This window comes from Xenopus laevis, chromosome 8L (assembly GCF_017654675.1).
Source record: "Xenopus laevis strain J_2021 chromosome 8L, Xenopus_laevis_v10.1, whole genome shotgun sequence".
Lineage (NCBI taxonomy): Eukaryota > Metazoa > Chordata > Amphibia > Anura > Pipidae > Xenopus > Xenopus laevis.
In genome coordinates this window covers 117,288,700-117,308,531 of record NC_054385.1, presented here as the reverse complement: position 1 = coordinate 117,308,531, position 19,832 = coordinate 117,288,700, and the positions used below count along the sequence as shown (strand labels likewise).

General features: G+C 38.5%; 2 protein-coding genes across 2 annotated transcripts; one reads left to right on the top strand and one right to left on the bottom strand.

The window, feature by feature from the left end:
* The first annotated feature begins 6,545 nt into the window (after nt 1–6,545).
* XB5856184.L (provisional ortholog of C-reactive protein L homeolog) lies at nt 6,546–11,873 on the top strand. Its single transcript, XM_018231346.2, has 3 exons — nt 6,546–6,646; nt 8,805–8,909; nt 10,061–11,873. Exons 2-3 carry the CDS (start codon nt 8,855–8,857, stop codon nt 10,714–10,716), a joined length of 711 nt encoding a protein of 236 aa, XP_018086835.1. The 5' UTR covers nt 6,546–6,646; nt 8,805–8,854; the 3' UTR covers nt 10,717–11,873.
* Nucleotides 11,874–14,369: 2,496 nt separating this feature from the next.
* LOC108699331 (C-reactive protein-like) lies at nt 14,370–19,783 on the bottom strand. Its single transcript, XM_018231344.2, has 3 exons — nt 18,911–19,783; nt 16,298–16,356; nt 14,370–16,052 (listed from the first exon to the last, which is right to left on the bottom strand). The coding sequence occupies exons 2-3, from the start codon at nt 16,350–16,352 to the stop codon at nt 15,349–15,351; spliced, it is 759 nt and encodes a 252-aa protein (XP_018086833.1). The 5' UTR covers nt 16,353–16,356; nt 18,911–19,783; the 3' UTR covers nt 14,370–15,348.
* Nucleotides 19,784–19,832: the final 49 nt, after the last annotated feature.

Genomic DNA, 19,832 nt, shown 5'->3' with positions numbered 1-19,832 from the left:
AGCCAGCAAAGCTACCTAAGCTAAAATGTCCCTCAAATCCCTGCAGACTTCTGTCCCTCCAATACAGAGCAGTATCAAGCAGATTACTAGCCAGCAAACTTACTATCATCTGTCCCTGAAATCACTAACAGCTCTCCCCCTACACTATCTCTTCCAAGCACACACAGGCAGATTTTTCAGATACATTTTTGCCCTTGATCCCCCTCTGGCATGCCACTGTCCAGGTCGTTGCACCCTTTAAACAACTTTAAAATCATTTTTCTGGCCAGAAATGTCTTTTCTAGATGTTAAAGTTCGCCTTCCCATTGAAGTCTATGGGGTTCGCGAACCGTTCGCGAACCGCTCGCATTTTTGCGCAAGTTCGCGAATATGTTCGCGAACTTTTTTTCCGACGTTCGCTACATCCCTAAAAGTTACATAAGAAATAGTTGTTTGTTAAATATAATAATATACATTTTCCCATAAATTAGTATGTAAGGAATATTTTCAGTGGAACAGGATGCTAACAATGCTTTTATAGATGTAGATTATAGATCATGATGGGACATCATGGGATCACTTAAAATAGACCTTGTATTAGTAAAGTATGGGCTCTCCTGGGTTATAGGGACTAGATAGATTCCCACCTGGGTTCCACTTAAGAGGTGTCATCAGAGGAAACAGGAGAAACTCTGGGTGGAATGCATACACCCCTCTATCATTTATATTTAAGGGAATTCTATGCCAATGGCCTTCACTGTGAGTATGTACTGACTGCTCAATGACTATATTCTGTATTGTTGCTATATTCTCCTATGTGGATTTATTCTAATAAATCAATTCTGGTTAATGTTCAAGAACCGCTGGCATCCATTCTTTGAAAGTATACAGCTTACAATGTATTATACCCTGCCTCCACACTGTTGCGAGGGCTCACCCCCTGAGAATTATAGGAGCAACTATAGGGGTAAAGCTCATAGTTAGGGTAATGGTGCCACTCATTTTACTATAGCTTACAACAGGAAAAATGGCTACGTTTCTAAGCAGCAGGGTAACACTGATGGGTGGATTTTCAACAAGGTTAGGGGAGGCTAAGCCCATCCAAATCGTTTGGCACCTTAAAAAAATAAACAACTGACTCAGTTACTGACAAGCACTGCGCTGGTACTTTTAACCGCACAAAAAGCTTCTTGCATTCCTGCAAAGCCCTGGTTCTGTTATATTTGGAATTTGTGTTTACTTGAATAAATAGGTGAAAGAATCCTGAACTGTGCACATGAATGCTGACATAATATGCATATGGACATTGTATTCTATTATAGAATGGCTGCACAGGTAATGGGTCTGTTATCTGGAAACCCGTTATCCAGAAATCTCTGTATTATGGAATGCCCGTTAGAGTCCAGCAGCAGGTCAGGTTACCCACAAAAACCTGCGGTACATTGTGGCTTGCAGGTAGAAGTTTCGGGAGCAGGTATAGATACAGGTCGGTGGTTCTTGGGGTTTGTGGGTTGCGGGTCGGGTCATGGGCCTTCTCAATAGCATGTTTTACTCCTCTTTTATGATCACACCTACTTCTAAGGATGTCACTTGCGGTTTACAATGACAACACTTCCTGTTTTACTCCTTTTTTTATGATCACACCTACTTCTAAGGATGTCACTTCCGGTTTACAATGACAACACTTCCTGTTTTACTACTTTTTTTCTGATCACACCTATTTCTGATGATGTCACTTCCAGTTTACAATGACAGCACTTCCTGTTTCTTGATGGTCAGAGGGTCGTGTATCGGGTTGCGGATAAGGTACTTGCGGGTCAGTAGCGGGTTCAATCGGCTAAGTATGCGGGTCCGGGTAAGGGGTGCGGGTAGTGTTTGGGTTTAACAAATTTGTTCCGCGCAGGACTCCCGTCTCCCATATACTCTATTTTATCGAATTTATGCCAATTTTTTTAAATTATTCCTTTTTCGCTGTAATAATAAAAAAGTTGCTTGTACTTGATCCCAACTAAGATATAATTAATCCTTATTGGAAGCAAAACCAGCCTATTGGGTTTATTTAATATTTACATGATTTTCTAATAGACTTATGGTATGAAGTTCCAAATTACAGAAAGATCCATTATCCAGAAAACTTCAGGTCCTGAGCATTCTGGATAACAGGTCCCATACCTGTACAAGCTTTTTCTCTCTATGGGCGAAGTGACTAATGCTAGTGAAAATTCGCAAGCGTGATGTAATTTCGTAACTACACAGATTCCCTAACGGGCGCAGGCGTCACTTCACTAGCGAAGGAGATAGACGCTAGCGTTGCTTCACACTCTAACGCCAGGGGAATTTTCACTCTGGGGAAGGACGTAAATTCAGTAAGATGCGGATTCTACTGAACGTTACCTTTTGCGCCAGACTTGCCTTCGCCACCTAAGACCAGGCGAAGTGCAATAGAGTAGATAGGAGTTCCTCAAAAAAGCTTTTTCCTGGCGAATTTACGCCTGGCGAAGTGGGCAAAGCGGTCGCTAGCAAATTTGCGCCGCTCATGGAATTTGCTCCTATGTGTGTATTACTATATCAAGATCTCATGAGTGGGGCTTTAATGTTTTGGTATGGTGGGGGATGCTTGTACATACTACTGCAAAATAAATGACGTTTTTCAAAAAGTTTTTTAAAAATTATGCAAGTTACCCATATCTCCTTTCTTTTTTTTCTTTTTTCGTGATGGTGATTAATGTTAAGAGATGGGAGCACCACCCATGTAATAGGATGAGAGAAGGATTACTAGTGACAATTGTTCTACTTTTTAATGTTTTTAATTTAGGCCTCTGATGTGGCCTTTCTCTGTATGACTTCTCCAATCATAGTGCAGCTTGCTTGACTAACAGTAAAATTAACCAAAAAAGCAACAGGTGCTTGGGAGATGTTAGTAACAGAAGGTACTGCATTAATTCAACACATATCGACAATGTTAAGCGCATGACCTTCAGGTTCCCGACAACCAAGAGATGATCCAAATGTTCTGGCAATCGTTCAGGATTCCGAGGAGAAGCTCCTGGCACAAAGTAGAGACTCCTTTTTATACAAGAGTTCTGAGAAACACCCCCAACTCCAAGTGCTGACTTTGCGCAATAATGTGTACAAACTGTCAATGTATTAACTTTGTACCAGGTCTTATTTGTCACTCAAATAAGTTGTCTAAATAGTTTATTGTCTATCTTCTATCTTTGCTTGTTTATTCCAAGGACATTTGCTGAGTAACAATACCTGGGTTTACTTTTTACCCAACAATAACATAGAACAAAGACTTTGTACCTTGAACATTGGACAATAGCTGTCCCAAAAGCTGCAGCTTTTACATGACTCAAACCCAAGATTTAATTTTTATCAAAGCAGATATATATATTGTAAATCCTTTATAAAATCAATTATAGAAAAAAAACCCCTATGCTACACTTATCTAGGACACCATGATTTAATTTTCCGCCAATTACAGTACGGGGCAGATTTATCAAAGGTCAAATTTCGAAGTGAAATATACTTCGAAATTCGACCATCGAATGGCTATACTTCGACTTCGACTTCGAATATCGAAGTCGAAGTTTTTTTTACCGAATTTGACAGTTTTACAGTCAAAGTAAAATCGTTCGATGGATTTCAGCGATCGATCTAACAAATTTATTTTGACTACAAAAAACATAGAAAAATGCATTAGAAGGTCCCCATAGGCTAACATAGCACTTCGGCAGGTTTAATTTGGTGAACTATTGAATTCGAAGTTTTTTTTAAAGAGACAGTTCTTCGATTATCGAATAATCGAATATTCGAACGATTTTACTTCAAATCGAAGTCGAAGTCGTAGTAGCCTATTTGATGGTCGAAGTGCCCAAAAATTTACTTAGAAATTCGAACTTTTTGAACTTCAAAAATTCACTCGAATCCACTTCGACCCTTGATAAATCTGTCCCTAAATGTTTAGCCCTCGGGGGCATTTGCTCTTGGTTAAGAACTTATACAAACCAACCAGTTCAGTTCACGATTTCAGTATCGAATTTTTGAAGAAAAGAACTCCCACTTTTTAACAGTCCACTAAAATATCACCCCCTTCTTTAGAATTTCAGGGGTGCTCCATCATTAAGTTAACTTGAGGGGGCAAATTTACTTATGGTCGAATATCGAGGGTTAATTAACCCTCGATATTCGACTGCCGAATTGAAATCCTTCGAATATCGAAGTCAAAGGATTTACCGCAAATAGTTTGATCGAACAATTGAACGATTGAACAATTTGTTCGTTCGATCAAACGATTAAATCCTTCGAATCGCTCTATTCGACGGATTTTAATCCATTGATCGAACGATTTTTCTTTGAAACAGCTATTCGATGGTCGAAGTAGCCAAAAAATTGGAAACTTCGAAATTCAAAGTTTTTCTTATTCTATTCCTTCACTCGAGCTAAGTAAATGGGCCCCTTAGTATGTTATAGAATGGCTAATTCTAGGCATTTTTCAATTGGCCTTCATTATTTATTTTTTTAATAGTTTTTGAATTGTATGCCTTTTACTTCTGAGTCTTTCTAGCTTTCAAAAGGGGGTCAATGACCCCATCTAAAAAAACAAAAAAAACAAATGCTCTGTAAGTCTATTAGTAAATTTTATTTGAGTTCAGACCCTCTACTATTCATATTTCAGTCTCTTATTCAAATCAGTACTTTGATTTGGACTCTAGCAACCAGACTGCTGAAATTACATATTGGAGAGCTGCTGAATAAAAAGCTAAATAACTTAAAAACCACAAATAATAAAAAAATTAAAACCAACTGCAAGTTGTCTTTGTATATCGCTCTCTACATCATAAATTTAAAGGTGAACAACCCCTTTAAGGGAACAACTGTGTACACAAATGGATGGAGAACTCCCTACAATGTGATCTGAGTTGGAACCTCACAGAAGTGAATGTGTGAATATTTTTCTATCCTGAGCATTTTAGGGTGAAATGCAGTTTTGCACAGTTTGTCTGGAAGTCAGTGGCATCTAATGATGGGCGAATCTGTCCCGTTTCGCTTTGCCAAATAATTAGCAAAATGGCGCAAAAATTTGCAAAATGGTGAAAATTCGTGAAAAACATTGAAGTCAATGGGCGTCCAAATAATTTTGATACGCTTCCATTTTTATGCGCGGGACAATTTTTATGTGTGTAGCCGCAGTTTCGCAGAAATTCTTGTGAATCCATGCTTGACGAATTTATTTGCCCATCACTAGCGGGATCTTTAAGTGGTAGTTGGTGGGGGGAGTTCATTCCTACTTGCCTTTTGAGAAAGCTGTGGCGAAACGCGCGTTAGAGCAAGATTTGACTCTCGATTTGCTTTTATTAATTATTTCACCTCGGTGAATAGAAATTGCACCTTTTTAAACAAACAGGTATCTTTCCTGCAAACTTTACCTTAAATCTGTTTTCTCTCCATGAACTGAATGGCCTGCGGTTTTTCAGAGTTAAACAGCCTCTCTTCTTAGATAGAAAAGATTAACAAAGGAGACCGCAGCCCTTCAGTTTCTGAGTTCTTCCACTTTGTGGTGCTCCTAAGGTCTTAATTCCTCACTTATTCTCAAGGAGCGGTTGAGTTAATCTGCAACTGAGAAGCATTAATTTATTTTTAATTTTGCTCAATATTTTTTAAAAAAAAACAACGTATCATTAGCACTGGTCACTTTTTGTATTCATAACCTTAATTATTATGATAAATATGAATTAAGAGGTTTTTTACCAACCACTGCAGCACAGGCACTTTATAACTTAAATTAATCAATTATAATTTATTAGGTAGCTGATATAATACTAAGAATCTGTATTAATTAATTGGTATTAGCTTTATTATAGAATTATTAATTGATAAAATATACACAGAGCCGGTGTAGTGACAATCAATATTTTATTGGTTGTATTTATTTAAGCACAAGCACTTTATATTTATTGGCACAAGGTGTGAATTTTATACATACATATTAACTGATTGGTGAATAAACTAAGTGAAAAAGTTGGTCACTAAGTCAATTGACATACGGTCTATAGAAGTGAGGGTTGATTTTAAATGTTGAAGGCAACTCGCAGTCACAAAACAAGGTTCTTTGTCTTTTCTCTTCTCCCTTTTATAATCAATTTTACCCTTGTGTGTACTGTAGTTTTACGAGACACTTTAATAAAGATAGTTAGTGAAACCCTGTTACCGGGGGGAGTTCATTCGTATGAACATTAGTTTCAGATATATATGTCCCATCTTTAGCCATGACAAAACTGTATTGGGGATAATGGTATTAAAATTGGACTCTGCCCTTAGAACTGGTTACGGTTCATCAGTGAAACAGAAAACCACTGGATGTGTATAGTTATGTTCTTGTTTTGTTTGTGCAATTATGATTAAAACTGTTGGAAATCCTTTCCTTTCTTTCTTAAGGCAGTGTGAAGAGCACACAATGTACAGAACACTGGGGTTATCAGATTAATGACTGTGTACTAAACATGTTTTCCTGTGAGAAAACATACAGGATTCACTGATATGGGAAACAATAGGGGCTGTTCCTGCCTGAGTGTCTATTTAAGCTTTTATACTCTGGGTCATTACCGGGTCTGGGCAGCAGAAAGGGAAACTTCATCACAGTCAGTGTACAGGAGAAATACAGGTAAATACTTCTATTATGTAGGGTGGGTAACAATTATGGGTTTATTTACACCAAGACATATTTCTGTGACTATAGAAATCTCTATCTGAAAGTAGAAGAAAGAAACCGACATGATTGGGATGGGACCTGTTATCTATAATTCTCTGGACCTGGGGTTTTCTGGATAAGGCACTTTTTCATAATTTGGATCTCTGTATCTTAAGTCTACTAGAAAATCATGTAAACATTAAATAAACCCAATAGGCTGGTTTTGCTTCCAGTAAGGATTAATTATAACTTCGATGGGATCAAGTACAAGCTACTGTTTTATCATCACAGAGAAAAAGGTAATTATTTTGTTAAAATGTGATTAGATTAGTTAGGCCGGTGAGACAATGTGAAAAAACTCGGTGGGCCCCCGACCCTTGTGGGCCCGCCAGCCCAGACCACTTTTACTGCTGCTCTGTGAACTCCCTTCCGGCTCCTGGTTGCCGCCGTGAACAGGAAAAAAAGGTAGGCGCAGGGGTGGAGGGGGGTTGCAGTGCGGGGAGCCGCGAGGTGTCTTCGCTGCTGGGGTGGGGGGGGCCCTGAAGCAGCAGCCCCAGTGAGCCCTGGGCCCCCCAGTCCGACCCTGGTTGGGGTCAATACAGATAGGTTCCCAACTTTATTATCTTGCCAATAAAGATAAAATTAAAAGTCAGGATAAAGGAGTGTATTTGCAAAAAAAGTGAAAAGAGAATTCACCAGTGGGTAATTTATACCTAAAACTGCTATACAAGGCAAGAGGGAACTTTGGTATTTTCTGCTGATGACTAGTGATTGGCGAATTAGCGGCGTTTCGCTTCGCCGAAAAATTTGCGAAATTCGCGAAACGGTGAAAAATTTGTGGCGCCCGTTTTTGACGCTGGCGCCCGTTTTTGACGCCAGCGTCCATTTTTTCATAAAAATTTTTTGATGCCGGCGAATTTTTGCCGCAAATTTTCTCGGGCGTTTCGCGAATTTATTCGCTGGCGGCGAATCACGCAAATTCGCCGCAAATTCGCGCCTGGCGAATAAATTCGCCCATCACTACTGATGACCTGTATAGAGCTCTATATTAACCTCTCTCAATATATACAGTTCTATTCCAACCCCTCCATCCTCTATGCTATTATATAGACTTTACACATGTAATGCTGAAAACAGCAACATATCATTCTCATCCAAATGTTATAATATGCCTCCATATCATTCTGCAACATATAACTAAGCTTTTCATTAGAAGCTTTATCTATTATCTAAGCTTTGAAAGAGGTCGGAGGCAAGTTAGATTTTTTCCAGTGAGTCGCAATAATCTGCCTGGCTGCCATGAGAATGTGTTGACAAAGTTTATATGCGGCACTAGAAAAATATTTTGACTTTTTTCCTAATAACTTAACCAAGGGGTCTTTACCAAAATTAACACGCAATACTCTGGAAATAAAATATGTTACAGAGTTCCAATATCTAGACTTAATTTTACAGTCCCGCCATATACTGTATGGGCCATAGTTCCCCTTTATTTACAGCCCCTAAAACAATGTGGATCACAAACAGGGTCAATTTTATGCAATCTAGCTGGAACACAATACATTTATCGTTTCTCTGTTCCGTGTTACCGATTAATAATTGGAATTTTTAGTGTCAGTATCACTTTAATGGCCCTATAATCTGGAATGAATGATAATGATTAGTGAGGAGCGAATTTCTCCTTTAAAATTTGCGAAAAAACGTGAAATTTGAAAGTTCATGAAAAAAATCGTGAAATTCGAACGTTTCACAAAAAAATCGAGCAATTTGAACGCTTTCACTAAAAAATTAAACAATTTGAATGTTTTCACTAAAAAAAATTGAGCAATTTGAATGTTTTCATTAAAATCGAGCAAATCGAGCGGTTTCACCAAAAAATCGAGTAATTCGAACGTTTTCACTATAAAATCGCACAATTCTAATGTTTTCATGAAAAAATCTAGCAATTCGAGCGAAACATATTGAAAAAATAGCGGAAATTGGAAATTGACGCCGGCAGCGAAACGTGGAAATTTGTGCCAGGTGCATTTATTATAATATTATTATTATTAACATGTATTTATATAGCGCCAACATATTGCGTAGCACTAATAATGATTAATACTCTAATAATTCCTATTGGGTTTCACAGCTAAAGCTCAGGGATTTGGCATTTCATGATACTGCCCCTTCTGAAGAGCAATGGAGGCAATTTGGCTCTGTGTTGTATTTCTCACCGGATCTCTGGCACAACAAGGTAAGTGCATGGACAATATATTTTAATAAATAGTATTGCTACATATACTGTAACATGTATGCTGTCTGCTGTGCATCGCTTCTCTGCATTATTGCACTGCTGTACATACCAGGGCCACCATTATAAAACTAGTCATTTTTACCCCTTACGATGTGATAAACAGTAATACAGTAGAACTTACGTTTTTCAGGGGACCAGAAAAAAAATGGTGTAAAATCCAGGAAAACGTAAAATCAGGGAAATGTATTCTGCATAATATATAGGTGGGACCACAAAAGAACAATGTAAAATAAGGGAAGACTTAAAATCAGGGGATGTAAAATTGAGGTTCTAAGCACTTAGATGCTTCCCACTTTGCAGAGCCTGTAGCCTGTAGCCCAAGGCAGAAGCATGATAAAAGAATATGTTAGTTAGACTCCCCTGCCCAAATATCACCTAATTGTTCAAGCTGTGCTTTTAGTTGTATCTAGTAAATCATACTCCTCCTTGTACCAGAGCTCCTAAGGGTGGCCAACCATACAAACCATATACAACCCATGTATAGGAAGCAAACCATGAGCCTGCAGAGGGGTCCAGGAGTTTAGTGGGGTCCTAATAATATGCAGTTTTTTGCAAGATCCAGTAACATCAAGTAACACCACTATAGGTTCTTGAGCCAAAGCTACAATAAGGCCAGATGATAAGATCTTTTAACTTTTTAAAAATGATAGAAATGTTGGACGATGAACTCATGTTCTGCTATAGGGAATCTTTGATCTGAGCACCCGACAATCAGCCTTGACCCTTGTTGCTCCTTTCTTAAAGTCAACAAAGCCCCAAAAAAGCCTAGGCTCATCCCTTATTCCCTCTTAGCTGTTATACTGTACAATAACCTTAGATCAGAGGCAGAAAATATATCTATAATAAAATCTACAGATATCAGTAGTCACAAAGGTCTTTGGAGTTCTATGACCTGTATAAAAGCCTTGTACCTTTATATGGTCAAGGATGTCCTCTGTTATATTTAATATGAATAGTATAGGTGTGACATTTTCAAACCAATAAGCTTGCTGCCAAATACTACTGCATGCCTTAGCATTGTTGTGAATCATGTCAGGCTATAATTTCACTTGTCCAACACAATCATTTTTTTTTGGACTTATGTTTACCAGATATGGGCAGAAATGTGTTCCTCTTTCCAAAAGAGACCTCCACTTCATATGTGATCCTAAAGCCATCGGTGGTAAAATCCCTAGACAAGCTTACCCTATGTCTACAGTCCTACAGTGATCTTACCAGAAGTTATCCACTCTTCTCAGTGGCCACTACTGGATCTGGGAATTATAACACCTTCGTCATTGTCTCGTCGCCATCAAAAGCCTACTATGTTTATGTGGACAATGAAGAAACCATGATCAGTACAGGTGCAGAAGTTCTGGACTGGAAGCACACCTGTGTGACCTGGGATTCAGAGACAGGAATAATTCAGCTTTGGCTCAATGGTAAACTGTTCCCACGAAAGATTTCTAAGAAAGGCTTCACCATCAATGAGAAGACCAGCATCATCTTGGGGCAAGAGCAGGACAACTTTGGTGGTGGTTTTGATCCCAAACAGTCCTTTGTGGGTGAAATGAGTGATGTCAACTTGTGGGATTATGTTCTGACACCACCTGACATAGAGAAGCTCTTGCTTAATAGCAAGGATGTGACTGGGAATATAATAAGCTGGAAATCGCTGAACTATGAAAGCAAAGGTGGGGTCTTCCTTGATTTAAAACTTCAGTGCAAGTCTTGGACTTATATGTTTAACTCATACCATCAGTGCTAGTCTAACTATACCACGGTCAATTTTTATTCCTTCAAGATTTGCTAAAAGGGGCACTTCCCTGTGCTTTTAGTATAATGAACATTCAAATATAGTTTCTAAAAAAATTTACAGTTGGTAAATGGTCAATATATTTTAGATGTTTTGTGGTTTTGGAACTACTTGCCTATCTATCTGTCTCACTCCAAACAGAAACATATGATGTCTAAGTCACCAGCAAACCCTCTCATAGTCACTGTCTGTTTCAAACCACTGTATGGTTTAATGGGACACTAGCAACATCAATTCCTGGAGGGCAATAGAACATGAAGCTAAAGAATTCAAAAGCTACAGTTTATAAGGCCCAACTGAATACTAGTAACTAGAATACACCTGTCTCCATCAGGGGTTCCCAAATAGTAAATCACAATCTACTAGTAGACCTTTAGGAGGAGTCAGCCTATGAGTAAGTGCCCCTATAGGCACGAAACGCGTTAGGTCTTCATGTCCTAATAATTTTTTCTACTTTTTACATTTGTCTCTTTATTTTTGGAGACCCTCACACCCTTTGGATACAGTGTTTTTGTCAATCCCAGCAACCCAACATAGCCCATATAGTTCTTCATAGGACCATTCTTTATTGTACTTTCCATTTAGATGTTTTAATTTAAAACTATGGCTGACACCCAGATGGTTTCTTGCTAAGCTACAGTAGCTGGTAAGTTACCACCCAGGACCAAGGCAGGTATTTAATGTACTTACTGGCAAATTTATAATTTTCTGTTCTCCGACCCCCTGCTCAGCCTCTATCCTCCCTGCTCTATCCACCAAATCCCTACCTGACCCATCCCCTTTTGATTCAATCCCCTCACTTGTGTTGCTCCACCCCCCAATGGTCCCACCTCCCCTTCAATTCGGCAGAAAATGTTTTAAAGAAAAAGGCAGAAACCCAAAAGGCAGCACTGATTTCATGGTATAATGCAATAATGCTGCATTTTCTGAAGATGGTAGACCCCCAATGTGATTCTCAGGTTTGAACCCATAATAAATCTGTCCCCATAACCCTTACAAAATGAAGTTATGATTTTACTGTTTGGTCATTTAAGGATGAATTTAACTCAATGATTGAATAGAGCGTAATTCCTTATATACTGCTTCACAATAAAAAAATGTTCATTCTCCCACTGTCAACTTGTCACTAAGCTGCTATAAGGCTTAATCCACTATACTATATTGTATGTTTACTCTATAAGTGATACCGATCAATTTATGTTTACTTTTATTGAAAAGTGATGGAACAATTAAAAGGAAAAAGAAAAAAAGGATTTCCAGTAAGGTGTGTTAAAAAAAACCTCAAATGAAGTTTTTTTTAACCAAAAAAAATACAACTTGAAAAAACAAGCTCGAATTTTCATCATTGGGACTGGAGCAATGGGGATTTGGGCACAGGAAATTTAAAAAATGATTTTATCTCCTGCGCATCCCCATTGTTTCAGAACCAACGAGGGTGTGGTGGGACAGCATGTCGCCCCCTAAAATCTTGCCACCCTAGGCCTGGGCCTTGGTGGCCTCGCCACAAATCCGGGCCTGCCTAGCAGATGAATTAGCACTCACTTAAATAACTGATTTCAGTACAAACAAAATCTAACAAAATAACTGCCTTTTGCACAAATTCTGCATGTAGAGAGGCAGGGTTTCTGGTGATTTTAATAGAATGAGCTCTAATACATCTTCTAGGCAAAAGGAGCCCCCCTATAATATCTTATCATATATAAGATATATTGGATCTACTTGTTACTGAATATCCGACACCCAACTGCTGCATGAAGGGAGAATACAGAGAAAAATATGCTGAGAGGGGGAGAGTGAAGAGTTACTTGGATATTTCAGCAACGGTTCAGAATTTTTAATTGATTATATTTAGAGAATTTCTTATTTCAGTATAATGAAGCTTATATTAAATTTTAATTTTCGCGATAGTTACTCTTTAAATTAATTTTGAGACTGATGTAGAGAGTGATATTCTGAGACAATTTGCAATTGGTTTTAATTTTTTTATTATTTGTGTTTTTTAAGTTTGCTTTATCTTTTTATTCAGCAGCTCTCCAGTTTGTAATTTCAGCAGCCTGGTTGCTGGGGCCAAATTACTCTAGCAACCAAACATTGGTTTGAATAAGGGACTATAATATTAGAAGAGGGACTAAATAGAAAGACAAGTAAAAGGCATGGTTGCTAGGGCAATTTGGGACCCTAGCAACCAGATTACTGAAATTGCAAATTCTCGAGATTAGGGAGATTAAGTTACCTAAAATAAATAAATTAGGTAACACAGAATAACAGGTGATTTAAAAGTGAACCACCCCTTTAAAAGTGATGTTCACCCAAAGAATACAAAAAAAAGATTTCAACTTTGCAATGTACTTTATTTAAATATCAACAATGATTTTCACGGAGATTTCTTTCAATAATTAAAAAAAAAAGCTTTATTTAAGTTGACATTATATTTACTGTAATTAAATTAGAGAGAGAGAGAGAGAGAGAGAGAGAGAGAGAGAGAGGGAGAGAGAGAGAGAGAGAGGGAGGGAGAGAGAGAGAGAGAGAGAGAGAGAGAGAGAGAGAGAGAGAGGGGGGGGCATGTGACTTGGGCCCATAGTGTTAGAAAGGCCTGTTGGAATGTTGATAAAAGTGCAAATGATATATCGCTGCCTTGTATGTAACACCTTCAGGCCAATTTGATTTTGCGAGGTGGCTGTAAATGACTATAAATATTAATATTTTATCTATTTCTCTGGAGGCTCATTAGTGAAGTCAGAAAGGTTTCCCTCTGTGTGGGGAAAAATTCTATAAATGAAGAATGTCCACTTTACAGGCCTCCATCTATTGTTCAACTACAATTAACAACACACTACTGGTTTGCTTTGGCGTGACTCTAGGAAAGAATATTTTACAATGACTGGTGGGCTACAAGTCAGAAGTCATTTTATGGTAATGTATATTGCACAGGACATGTCCTATGTACTTCTTGCTGTGTTTATTTACATCTGATGGAGGAATCCCAGGGCAAATGTCACCTACATATCAATTTTAGACTTGTATCCCTATTATAAAATAAGAAGATATTCTATGTGATATCATGGCATGAAAAACAGATCACACTGATGTGTGAACCTGACGCCACTTTGCTACCCTCTAGCGGCAAAAGAATAAATGACATATTTAATTTGGGATCAGAGCATACAGCCTGCAATAGTGCAATGCAGGGACATTGAACTGCATAGTGAACTTTATAGGGATAACTTCACATTAAAATAAACATTTACTATGTTATAATAGAGGGACCTATTCTAAATACAGTTGTTTTTATCTTTCTTGCCAGACCCTCTACCATGTACCCTCCGTTCTGCCTGTTTACAAGGAAATATAAATCCTAGCAACTAAACTGCGGTTGAACTTATGTGGCCCCAATAATGAACTGTTGCTGCTGTATCAACAAAACTGTTGGTGAGACTTGTACTTACTGTGCAATGTTGGTAAAGCCGGTACAGACTCAGACTCAGCGCCCGTCGTGGAGCAGAAACTGCAGCTACAAAAGAACCTACAATATTGCAATGTTTTGCTCATCAGAGAGACACCAGCAGCTTGTGTGTAACAAGGGAAATAAATCACTGCTGACAATACTCATTTAATGCTATTTTATTGGTAAATGAGTATATTGTTACATTTCCTTAATATGACCATATATCATGTCATTGTGCTGATACAATATAGTGTTACATGGTGCAAAGGATAATTAATAATGAAATACACATTATGATAAAAGCAGCAGGTATATATATACATTGTACGATATGCCTCATGCCGCATATATAATATGTTTTATTCCCTTGGCATATACACGGCACAATGTGAGAAGAAGTGTCTTTGCCCCCTCTTTATGCTGGGGTCCTGGCTTTGATTCCACCCAAAGCATTATCTGTACGCAGGGCAGGCGAAACTCTCATTTGAATGCAAAACTACAAATTCTGAGGTCCTTTCCTATCCTTAAACCAACATTGGGTTGGTTTAAGGATAGGAAAGGAAAGCAATGTGTCATGGGGACCTCACAATCACAGGGGCCTTTAGGGCAGAGACACGCGCTGAGATTCTGGGAGATTAGTCGCCCAGTGACAAATGGCCTCTTCTTCGGGCGACTAATCTCCCCGCAATGCCTTCCCACTGGCTAGAATCGAAATCGCCAGCAGGATGGCACTCGGAGCGCAACTATGGCCGATTTTGGAAAATTAAGTGCTCTGAGTGACATCCCACTGGCGATTTAGATTCTAGCCGGCGGGAAGGCATTGCGGGGAGATTAGTCGCCCGAAGAAGAGGCCATTTGTTGCCAGGCGTCTGAATCTCCCCGAATCTCCACGTGTGTCTCTGCCCTAAGGGAAGATCATAATATTACGGAAGATAAATGATTGTATGGCAAAGGCTGCTAGAGGGCTGCTGGTTGGCAGTCATCACCCACATCAGATGGATCAGGGGCCTTTTCTTCTCTAATTTCAGTCTTGTCTCTGACTAGATAAGCCACTCTTCTCAAAAGCAATAAATCATTTTATTATTCTATTTCCCTTAAAACAATCAAAAGCCGTTGTTCTATCTGCTTTATCAGACCCATTAATCCATAGAGCACTGATAGTGTGAGCTGTCAGGATCACTGCCATATCTACACTGGAGTTTGGGTTGGACAATGACATCTCCTTTAATAGTGTAGTTCAGAGACCTCCAGTTAATGACATTGCCATTGATATCCCTATTATTTAGCAGAACCTGCCTTATGGTCTCAGGAGACAAAGCCTCATTCCACATATGAACATCAGTTATTTCCCCTTGGAAGGAAAATTCAAAATTCCACTGATTCCTATAATTACCCTGCATTTGATTCCACCCAAACCCAGGATTCTTTAATATCTGACCCAGGGAAATACCATCCTGGAGATCAATACTGCCGCCCTGCAGTACTCTGCGAGGGGAGACTTTTCCATTAACCCAAAGCTGTAGAACTCCAGAGTCCCAGGTCACACACCTGTGTATCCACTTCAGAATATCTGTGTTTGTTCGAATAGACGCTGACGAAAAACTATTTATAGCAATATTGACAAAGTATTGTGGATTATATCCTATTGAATCCTGGTAAATAACAAGCTTATCGCGAATCTGTGACTCTGTGGTGCCCACACTCATTAGGGCGTTTTTTCCATCTTCTGTGTAGCTCCTCAAGCAAACGGTGAGTTTATTTAAAGGCCCAGTCATCATTGGGGTCAGAACCACATAATCATTGACAGACCTTTTGGGGAAGAGGAAGACATTTCTATCCATGTCTAGTGGGGGGATTAACATTTTGTTGGGGGGAAAAAAACAAGAAAATACCGTTAGAAACCTTACAGCCAAAAAAGAAACAACCTACAAATTACTCTTGAAGGGGAAGATAATGTTAAAATAAATTTTTAGTATGATAGTTATATTGTTACATAAGAGAACATGTAAAAGGAGGTCTATACTGATGAAGGCAAGTATAAGATAATTCTGTCAATTAAACTGGTTGGACTTGCTGTTCTTTATTTACCTTCTTGTGCCATGGATCCAGCAAAGAGCAAAAGCCAAAGGACTCGTATCTCCATGTTCCTAAATAAAAGATTAATTTAACAAGACATGAATTAATTCCATCATACATTTTTATGTCTATGTTTTAAATCCATAAAGGCTCTTCTCTTAAGGCAACAACATAACAATCCACAGTTGGCACACTCCAGCCGAGAGTCTGGGGTCGTTCACATTTGTGATGAGATTCTTCTAGTTGGTTCATTAGAACATGATGGCTGCACCCATTGCCTTTTAACTATAGGATGGGCAACATTTCTGTTGAATATACAGGTATGGGACCTGTTATTCAGAATGCTTGGGACTTGGGGCTTTCTGGATAATGGATCTTTCTGTAATTTAGATCTTCATACCTTAAGTCTACTAGAAAATCATTCAAACATGAAATAAACCCAATAGGCTGGTTTAGCCTCCAATAAGGACTAATTATATCTTAGTTTGGATCAAGTACAAGCTACTGTTTTATTATTATAGAGTATAAGGAAATCCTTTTTAAACATTTTAATTATTTGATATTTGAGTCTATTTGAGTCTATGGGAGACAGTCTTTCCGTAATTTGGAACTTTCTGCATAATGGGTTTCCGGACAACGGATACCATACCTGTATGTATAATATAGGAAAGTAGCTTCTTCTTTTGAAGAGGATAAGTAAACCTTAAAAATAAGTTAATGTAAAATCGACGAGGGGGCTATTCTAAGCACTTTTGCAACATACATTCATTATTTTTTTATAAATTCCAACATGAAACATGTACTGTTAATATACATAAATTTTGTTACAACAGCGCCACCTGCTGGTCATTTTCCCACCAGTCTGACCAACAAGTAGTCAAGGATGTTGTCAGGAGAAAGAAAGAAAGAGGCTGCTCTGATGTTCTTCTGCTTAGGAAAAAAATAGAAACCTTTCTCAACCCTTTCCTAAGCAGAAGAACATCAGAGCAGCCTCTTTCTTTCTCCTGACAACTTCCTTGACTACGGTGGTCAGACTGGTGGGAAACTGACCAGCAGGTGGCACTGTTGTAACAAAATAAAAGTTCATGTATCCCTTAATATCCCTTAATATCCTAATAATATAATCAAATAATTCATTTGTCTAGTCTATTTCCTTTTTCTCTGAAATAATAAAACAGTAGCTTGTACTTGATGCTGACTAAGATTTAATTAATCCTTATTGGAAGCAAAACCAGACTATTGGGTTTATTTATTGTTTAGATGATTGTTTTAATACAAGTAAAGCATGGAGATCCAAATTATAGAAAGATCCCTTATCTGGAAAACCCCAGGTCCAGGGGCATAACGGAAGCAGACCTTGCGGCTGCGGGGGGCGCAGGAGGTATAGGGGCCCCATGAGGCCCTTATTAATGAGTAATTTTAATATATATTGGTAAAACCTTTGTAGAGTTTGAGGGCCCTTCAAATTATTTTGCTGTGGGGCCCAGTAACATCTATTTTTGCCACTGCCCAGGTCCCGGACATTCTGGAACAGGTCCCTGTACTAACAATGTGACCAAATTTATATATATATGTTCACATAGTATATGGTTAGAACACAAGGGGGCTCATTTCTAAACTTCACGCAGGGCAGATTGGTTTGCACAGTGAATACATTTGCCCTGCGCATGGTCACATTTATAAATCTGAATTGTGCAAACAGAATTGCAATTTTTTTTCCACAATGCGAATGTCTAGAAGAGCTTTTTAAATATGTCAAAAATCGCAAATTTGCCAATATTTATGTGCACACTCTGCGTTTTAATTACGCTACAACTTTGGTGGCGGGGAAAATATTCGCAAAACAACTTCGTAATTTGCGAATTTAAGTTACTGTCAACGCTATTTTCACGCACAACAACCTCGCACAGGGGGCGCACTCACGCAAACACCCGTCTCATTTGCAAGCCATTTGCGAAAATATATTTACAATGCGAATTCGCAAAAGACGGGCAGTGCAATGTGTTAGCGTTCAGGAAAAAACATGGGCAATACAATCATCTGCGAATAAATATGCGCTGCAGAGAACTTTATAAATGAGCCCCAAGGAGTTCAATGCCTGTATCAGGGCACAAGGGCAACAGAACTCAGGGGAAGGTCCTTAACAACATGTATTAACTGTTATTTATAATGTACCATCAGTTATTAATCACAATCTGCTAAAGAACTTTCTCTGTTAAAGGATCCTTTGTTTTCTGCTTACATCATACTGTCGGCCACGTGACTTTTTGCCACATCACACAGACTGGGAACTGATTGCTGGTCTCTTTGAGGGGGTGGTTCCTCTAGTTATAACCATTAAACATATCCATATATTGAACTTAAAGATTCATTTATTTAAGGTTAAAGAGTAAAGTTGCATAAATAACACGGTTATTAAACCTTGGGGGGATTAGCTATAAAGTAATGTTGCAGGACTACAATCCCCAGCATTTTCTAAACAACCAAATTACAATTTAAAGATTTAAGGATGCTGGGAGTTGTTCAGCCACATCTTGGGATATAAATATGAGAAACGCTAATCTAAAGTTGCAGTTCTGCTGTGCAGATCATCAGCCCAATAAAGAGATAAAAATGAATATTTACCTGGTATATCAGTGAGTGAGGATCCTGTAGGAGAAGTAGGAAGAAATGGCTGTATCCTTGTTGGAATCCAAGAGAACTGCTTACGGGAACCCAGGCTCCTCCTTATATACTCTGAGCTCCCTACTTATGGGAATTGTGGGATTTGTAGTCTGTATCCAACACTTGTAATAGAAAATTACCAATGGAACAACTATATTTCCCATAAGTCATTAGTCTATGGATGGAGTTGGCTTAACTTGTTGAGGCAAATGCAGTGGAACCAGCTCTAAGTAGACATATGTTTTTTTTTTTTCATGTTTGTGGCCCATTGACATATACTTTTATGATATCCCAAGAGATCCTAAATGAATCTCAGTTTTCTGATGGTGGCTTTATCTGTATGTGGATATTTATTTGCAAGTTGTATCTGGAAGGCTGTTGTATATGTAAGTTAACTCGACTCAATACCAATGAAGTCAAAAAGGGTCTCCCTCTGGGGGCATCACATGAACTAAGGACCTCTAGGCCCCCAGATACAATTCCTGACAGTTTTTTGTTTGGCGGTGGGATTTGTTCTCAAGGAAGTCTGGTGGATTGTATAATATACTAACAATTATAACACAATATAATGGTGCCTTCTGGCTGTATTTATTCACTCTAATAGTGGATGGGACAAATACTTGTCCCATCTGTATTGTATTGGTAAGGATAAGTTTACCTTAAAACTAATACTTAATATATAACCATATAGTCATCTTTACAGTTAGTCTTCATTTTATTTATTTAATTTAATTATAAGCATTGAAATTGAATGGCTCCTATAATGGACGGCATTTGCTCTTGTTTCAGTACAGAAACTGTCATTGAGACGTGTACTTACTGTGCAATGTTGGGAAAGCCGGTACAGTAGGTCAGTGACTCAGTCAGAGCCTGTTGTGGAGCA